The 8,019-nt window shown below is 42.2% G+C and overlaps 1 protein-coding gene across 1 annotated transcript; it reads right to left on the bottom strand.

Annotated features, from left to right (window-relative positions):
* Positions 1-223: 223 nt before the first annotated feature.
* NXNL2 (nucleoredoxin like 2) lies at positions 224-7,496 on the bottom strand. Its single transcript, XM_082301437.1, has 2 exons — positions 6,782-7,496; positions 224-826 (listed from the first exon to the last, which is right to left on the bottom strand). The coding sequence occupies exons 1-2, from the start codon at positions 7,081-7,083 to the stop codon at positions 658-660; spliced, it is 471 nt and encodes a 156-aa protein (XP_082157563.1). The 5' UTR covers positions 7,084-7,496; the 3' UTR covers positions 224-657.
* Positions 7,497-8,019: the final 523 nt, after the last annotated feature.

The following is an 8,019-nucleotide window of genomic DNA, read 5'->3' as shown; positions in this document are numbered from 1 at the left end:
GTTCCAATCCTAAAATTAGCTTATAGGGCCAAGTTTTAAAATCCAGGGGTAAGGAAAACTAAGCAGGACTATAAATAAATATAAATAAAGCCCACAAAAAGTAAAATAAAATAGAAGAATACTTCTTCAGTACTGACAAACAAATCTGTTCTATTTAAAAGTCATGACATTTTTTGATTATCTTGTTAAGGTAGATATGAAAAATACAGGAGACATATTTCATAAACAGTAATTTATTAAAGCAAACAATTTCATTTTCTTAATAAAATGTACTAATGACCTGGAAAAAAAAGTCATCAAATAAATAGGTTTTTTGCATTTATTTTTACTGTGTTGACTTTGCTAAGTTAGTGTTTGCATAGATTTCACAGGTTCCTATTATTACTGTCTAAACAGGCTATTCCTCTGAAGTCCTTCAGTATTATTTGGAATGCTTTGGTTCATACTAAATACAGTAGAGATAGAACAATACAAATATAACAGTAATTGCATTTTATGACACTGGAATAACTGGTCTTCAAGTCAAACCCAAAGTTTGTTTACAAGCAAAGATAAATAAACAAGCCATACCTTTCTCATTCTGAACAAAGCAAGAGTCTTTTCAGAGCTCTACCAAGTTTTCCATGATGCCTTTTCTTGTTTTTATTTGTCAACATTTTAGCTAGAAAAATTCTGAAAGATATCTGCACCCGCAAGCCAGTTCCGGAAACAGGATAGCCCTTTGTCCCTGATCTGTTTTCTTCCCTTGTCAGTAATGACTTCTCCAGTTTGTTTCACAATCACCAGCTTAGGAATTGCTGTTATGTTGTATTTCTTCTTCAGATCACTGAAAGGAAAAAATTTAAAAATAAAACACACCATTAGGAACAATTTAAGAAAGCTCCTAGTCTCTTATGAAGGCTACTCTGGCCAGGACACATGGGAGAGCAGAAGTGATAAGTGCCTGGGCTTCCTCAGAGTTTGAGGCAGAGCATTGGGTAGTGTAGGGAGATGAACAAGGCTGCAGTTGGGAGCCTACATAGTGAAACACAGCTCTGGGAGTTCAGAGAGTTGCAGCATCCTTCCTGTAACTGCTCTTCACTGCTGCCTGCAGTGTCCATAGGAAAAGGAATCCATAGATTCCTTTACAAGCTCTGATGAGATGTCTTCTGGGCCCTTTTCACAGGACAGGAGAAGAATGTCACTTAGATTAGCATTTGACATTCATTCCCCTAAAAATACGCTCAAGCGTCCCATAGTGCTACTTCCTGCAATCACCATTAAAGCATGATGCATAATCTTTTTGTGTAAATGGAAGAGACTGAAGATATTCCTTAAACTCTCTCAATGAAACAGAACTTCTACATGCAGAAAAGTGAGCAATCAAAATATTTGGAATAATAGCCACCCACCTATGTTGCCAAAGAATAAAATTTCAACTCCTCCTCTGCACCTTTAGAAGAACCAGAGGATAGACACAAAACAAGCAATAACAGAATATCCAGATTCCAAAATATTAACATCTCTCTCAAAACACATTTTAAATACTAAGTGGAAATATCCTGCCTGAGCGCCATCACCACAAGCAAGAGCATTTGCTGTATGAAGTTCAAATGCCAAAGAAATTTGAGGAGAAAAAGAATGTAGATGTTGTTAAAAATACATGACACTAATATATAGACATTCTCAGTGATTTCCTGGGGGGAAAAAAAAGGAGTCAAAAATATAGAAAATAAGACTTAAGTGAAATACTGACCCAGACAAGGCATTCCTGAAATGTACCTTCCTTCTGTATTTTTCCTTAAGACAATAAAAATAAACAGGTGGAGGACACTGCTCTGCCGTTACATTGGCTGAGCAGTAATGCAGGAAAACTATGGAAGCAGCTATAATAAGGTATGGAAACAGGTTTGCTTTCTCAGTGAATTGTGAAATACAAGCAATCAACCAACAATCCCCATAGACCTTTCCAAAATCTTCTAAAACAGGAGAAAACAAAACATTCCAAAGCAAGTTCAGTAGAAGCCATGTAAAACTACTATCACCTCATACCACCTGAATGACAAACAAGATGGGTGGAAGACTTTTTTTTACTGGTTCAGTGTACAATAAACACAATTGTAGCAATCAGAGACAAAACACTAGGAGACTGAAGGTAATTTTCTATGGAGACAGGAATCTTACACTTTGCTTTCCTAAGGGGATGCATACATCCAGCCCAACACAGCACTTTGTTCAAACAGCCTTAGGGCTGAAGTTTTTTGTATCAAACCAGACTGCATCATGCACAAATTTGTGTGCGAATTGCAAGATGGGTGGACCTGAAGAAGGCTCAGAAAGAGTTCTGCAGACAACACTTCTTAATCACTGTGTACATGTGTCAGGTGATTACAAAAATGACTTCTTAAAACTTATTAAGATCATTTTCTCCGATAGGGATGTAAAATCCCATGGCTCACCTGTATGAACGACACACACATGCCATGGGACTAACTCCGACAACAACTCATTATATCATTAATCCATAAACAGAAATATCATGTCCTTCAAAGGCAAATTCAACTCTCCTACAGTAAAATACAGTGATTTAAATAATGACATTTTTAGTTGCTTGGCTACTCCCACTTAAGAGTAAAGGTGTATACTGTGTCTTACTGACTAGAAAAATCTAACACGCAAACAGAGAAAGCAGAAGGGGAAGCTATAAAAAATAAGATAGCTATAGAAGCCTGAGTAACTTTTGTACAAACACAGGGAATCTTTTAGCCAAATCCTTTGAGGTATCAGACCTTGATCATCAAGGCTTGAAGACAAAAGGTCAACCTACATTTGCATGTAAAATACCAAAAATATGACATTAAGATTGAGGGAAACTGAAGTCATAGCTATTGCTAGATCTTTTTATTCTTAGAAGAGGGCTGGATGAAAGTTTCTGAGAGCACAGATTTTATATTTGTAGACAATACTGACAATAGCTGGGAGCTAGTTTTCTTCACAGCAGCTCGCATGGTAGGTACCAAAACAGCACTGATAACACACCAGTGTTTCGGCTACTTCTGAGCAGTGCTTACACAGTACCAGTGCCTTTTCTGTTTCTCATGCTACTACACCAGTGAGTGGGCTGGTGGTGCACAAGAATCTGTGAGGAGACACAGCTGGGACAGCTGATCTCAAATGGTCAAAGGATGTTCCATACCATAAAACACTGTAAAAGCTGAAGAAAGAAGGGGGAAGGGACGAGCATTCAGAGCCAGGACATTTTCCTATTTTCCTTCCCATGGAACCATTACATGATGAAGCCCCGCTGTGGTGGAAACTGTTAAACATCTGTCAGCGAATGGCACGTAGTGAATGAATTCCATATCTTGCTTTGCCTGTGTATCTTCACCTTTGCTTTATGTATTAAACTGTCTTTATTTCAACCCCTAAGTGTTCTCATTTTCACTGTTCACATTCTCTACCCCATTCCATGGGGGCAGGGAGTGACCCAGCAGCTGTCTTGGGCCTGACTGCCTACCCAGGCTGACTCACAAGACAAGTGAGTATTTTTGTGTAAGGGTTTAAGTTCTATAGGCAAGAGGGTTCTTGAGATGTAGACAACACATGGCAGATTTAATATAATCATGGGAACACAGATGGTAAATTTTATACACATGTGTAATGGGGTATCTGACAACATTTGAATTATAACAGCTTTCACTTGGAAATGCTGTCACTTGAAAGTGATTGACATCTTGCTCATCTGCTTCTAGCAGTATGACCTGTACTACACAGCTGTAAGTGTTTTCTTTTAGCTGTGAAATTTCGGCATTGTTAAATCTTAGTCGCGTAAGCATGCACGTCAGATGGCTGGGATTCAATTTTAAAGTGTCTGCTGAGATTTTGCAATAGCAGTCTAAAAAGTGTAAGAATTAAGCAATCGCTCTTAACCGCTCAGATGCTTAACATTCTTCTGCCTTTGTTTTTTAACACCTCATCCTCCCCAATGTTTCTGCCCGAGCCAACCCACCCTCATACGTAAAGCTTCTTAATATAAAATGTACATACAACCTTTTTATTTTCCTTTTTCAGGCATTGTCTGTGATTCTAATTTTTACTGAGCTGTACAGGCCACGGACTCAGTAAACACCTGCCTACCTGGAAGCCTGCGAGATCTACTGCGCACAGCCGGCACCCTCACAAAGAATGATGCCTTCCACCACAGGGTTCAGTACAAACACAGCAGTATGTCTTTGTGTACCATTATTAAAACATCAGTCCTATTTACCAGCACTTGCTGTCGACATGTTCTGTCCTACACCTGCTTTTCCTCTCTATTACCCTCTTTCTCTTCCAAGTGCTCACTTCTTACCAGACTTTCTTTACACCCCACTTCAAGAATCAAAATCCTGTCAGGCAACAAATAAATTTATATTAACCTGCAGACAGCAAAATAATCAGGAGCAATATTTCCTATTAGTCATGCCACAGACCACATGAAGTAGTCCCACTGCTGGGACTGATAGCATAGAAGAGTCTGGAGATCCTGCTTTGAATTCAGTATTTTGCTTCTCTGAAGGTAGGCATAACAGTGCAGTGTTACACTTCATACACTACAAGTAGGAATGCTGGCTATTTCTTAAGACAAAATTCATCACTGAGAAAATCCATGCTTCCGTTGTTGAAAAGCATTTTAGATGGCATACTTAAAATTGCCTCTGCTGTGTCTAGAAGAGACATCAATCTATGCTGCAATTATGTATCTTAAACACTGAAGCCACCAGCTAGGATATTTTAACCTCACTGGACATACTGAAATGCTTTCTTGAGACATCCAAAACACCAATAACCAATTCAATTAATTGCAGTGGAACTTTAAAAATATTAATACGTTAATAAATATTAATAACAAAATTATTATTTTTTAAGTCCAATTTAAAAAATTATATTAATTAGAACTAGTATCTAGCCAGAATTATAGTTTGATTTAGTGAATACACATCCATCTGCTCTAAGTCTACAATGATTCACCAGTACCCCTGACCCCAAACTACCAGTTAATCCAACCTAGGCACCTTGAACAGCTCCACACAGCCCTTTATTGTTACACGCAACAAACACAACTTCAAAAATATTGCCTTTTCATATCCCTCTGCACTTTGTTCTTCAGTAAGCCACTGTGATCTCACAGTCATCTGGCAGGACAAGCCATGCTTGTCTACAGTACTCTGAAGGACATCACAGGATGCCACAGGAAAGCCAATTAAACTATCTCTTTGCCTCCACTCTGCATGACTTGAGCAAGAGCAGTCAGAAATAGACCTCTAATCCACAGAGGATGAAGCTGTAAGCGCATTTCTGTGGGCCATGCTGAACAGCTGGCTGGGTACAGGGACTTCAAGTGCTACATTTCCATCAGGAAACTTGCCTGCATTCTATTATGATTAGTAGCTATCAAATACAATTACTGCCTGGGAAGATTGTGGAGAACTACAGAAAGCAATATTTAAGCCAGTGGAAACTGTCATTAAAAAGGCCTAACATCAATTGCCAGCTGACATCCAGGAATGAGCCAAGAAAGGACGAAATTGTTCCTGGCTTCAAGTCATTTGCTCTTGAGGTTGTCAAAGTGCACTGAAAAAACAAGATTAGCAAAGGTGCTTCCTGTTGAGTGAGCTGCTGGGGTGTTACACACTAGGGTGTTAGTAGAACACTGGGATGGATCTAGAGTTAAAAGGAAAGCTAGAAATTACTAGAAGCACTAGAATAGAGTTCTTTATTAGAAAAATTAATTTAGCTGCAAGTTTTTTTACCCAATCTACATTTAAAATTTGCATTACCTCCTTGACTTTGATAGAAAAAAAATTTTCCACAATCTACTTATTTAAAGAGGGGGGGAAAAATCCCTTTACCAGTATTTACGTGTATTTCAAGTCTCCAGTTACAGTACAGGAATTTCAGTAACCCTGAATATCTTACTTGTGCTCCTGTAATCCCAGTCTATTCTTATAGGAGATAAATCAGATTCCTGTAAGTCTACCAAATGAGTCTGCACCCTTGACCTAGGTCATCAAAACACTTCTTGGTATTATCCTTCACCCCGTTACTTACACACAGTCATGTCCTTTCCTTTTGCTGTTTTCATGAGTAAGCTGCCTACAGGAATGTCTCTTTGGAAACTGAGCAGCACAGGAATTTTACACCCCAGCTACCAGGTGCAATATGCCACCGCTAAACTCCAGCTGATGTTGTGTCTGTCTGAAATTCTTCACAGTTTGCTCTGCTCTGCTTCAAGTAGTTCAGTTACAAGTCTTGCCTTTTTCCCAGAGGACTAACCTAGACAATGCAGAACAACCTTCGTAACAACTTCCGCCGTGCTGAAAAGCAATCACTTGATCCTCTTCTAATTTTACCTCACTATTCATGTCATCTCGTCAACACTTGGCGTCTTAACTAACTCTTCTTCAAAGATCTTTTAGTTTCCAAATAAAGTGCGCAAAACCGCGTTCTTTACATACGGGACGGGCTAAAGCCAAGTGAGCAAGCTGTCACAGCGTGTGGCAGCCTGCAGCAGCCGCGGCTCGGGGCGGGGCACGGCCGGGAGAGGCTGCAGCCTGGGCTCCAGGGACTTCAGCGGGAAGGCAGGCGCGGGCTAAGGGGCAGAGGGTGGAGGTCCCGGGGAGCCTTTATATCAGGGACTTCCTTGTTACGGCACACGGCTATTCAGGTGCGCCCCCGCCCGCCCTCTTCGGGGGCAGGGGAGCCGGCCGTGCGCTCCCCGAGGGGCCGGACCGCCCGGGCTGCGATTGCCGTCGGTACTCACTGCTTGTAGGGGTCGTGGAAGGGCAGGGCCAGCCAGTCTCCGTGCATGGCGTGCATATAGCCCACCATCTCCTCGGCGCTGTGGTCGGAGGAGATGAAGACGACCTCGAAGGGGGCTGGGGGGTCGGTCTCCTCCAGCAGCTCCGTGTAGAAGTCGCAGAGGACGGGGGTGAAATCGCGGCACGGCGAGCACCAGCCGGCAGAGAAGTACAAGCCCACGACCTTGTTCTGCAGGGCCTCCTCGGGGTCCACGCTGCGGCCATCCTTGCTGACCAGGAGCCGCCCGCTGAACACATCCACCATGCTGGCACCGCCGGACCCGCGACGGGCACGGCGGGGGCTGCGAGCCCGAGCGCTCCCCAGGCGCGGCCCCGCACCCCGCACCCACCCTCCTTGCCCCTGCTGCCAGCCCGGCCGGGGCAGCGGCTCAGCGACACAGCGACACAGCGACACAGCGACACAGCGACACAGCGACACAGCGACACAGCGACACACCGCCACCCTCCCATGGCCCCGCCGCCGCTGCCTTTATAGCCCCGCCACCGCCCGGGCCCGCCCAGCGCCCGGGGCAGCCGAGGAGACGCGGCCCCTTCTCCTTGCTCCTCGGAGCGCTGAGTCGGCTTTCTGTCGAAGCAAGACCTGCTGAAGATGTCGAACTTCCAATAAATGTAAACAGTAATCGCGTGCGCCGGGCCCCTTCAGCTTGCCAAGGAGCTCACCGTCTCTCCCCTGAAGGTCTCATCACAAGTCTTGGTCAGTTTTGGCAATAAACTTTTTATTATCAGATGTCCAGCACTTTTTTTTTTTTTTTAGCATGGAGAATTATCTGAATTGTGGATAGAAGGGGCTGTCTATTCTCTGTCCAAGTAGATAAGAGGAATTCTCATTTTATTCCAGTGCACTTATAATGTGTTTGGGTTGAATAATGCTTTTTTCCTCCAGCTGATACTGAGTTAGGAATTAATAAAAATTATATTACAAACATATCTTTTTTCTGCCTAAAGCAACCTGCAAAAACGGATATGAAAGATAATTTGGCAGAAGGGGTATTAAATTACAGTTTAATTAAAGGGTCACGATAGGGTGATAATCAAACCTGATACATTGTCTCCTTTTCCTGACTTGCACAATACCCAATTAAAAGAGAATTTATCTTAAAAAAAATATCAGTATCCCCCAAAATAAATTCTAGTGTTTGTAATGGATACTTCAAGTGTCTAATGAAGCTAGCTTAAAAAT

The sequence above is a fragment of the Coloeus monedula genome (assembly GCF_965178545.1).
Source record: "Coloeus monedula genome assembly, chromosome: Z".
Taxonomy (NCBI): Eukaryota; Metazoa; Chordata; class Aves; order Passeriformes; family Corvidae; genus Coloeus; species Coloeus monedula.
The sequence above is the reverse complement of the archived record's forward strand: the minus strand, read 5'-3'. Positions and strand labels throughout refer to the sequence as shown.

Bases quoted from the DNA above. Each gene is read 5' to 3' on its own strand.
- NXNL2 (XM_082301437.1), bottom strand. From the start codon at position 7,083: ATGGTGGATGTGTTCAGCGGGCGGCTCCTGGTCAGCAAGGATGGCCGC. The intron at 827-6,781 runs GTGAGTACCGAC...TTTTCCTTTCAG, and splicing joins TTCCACGACCCCTACAAGCA to TGATCTGAAGAAGAAATACA.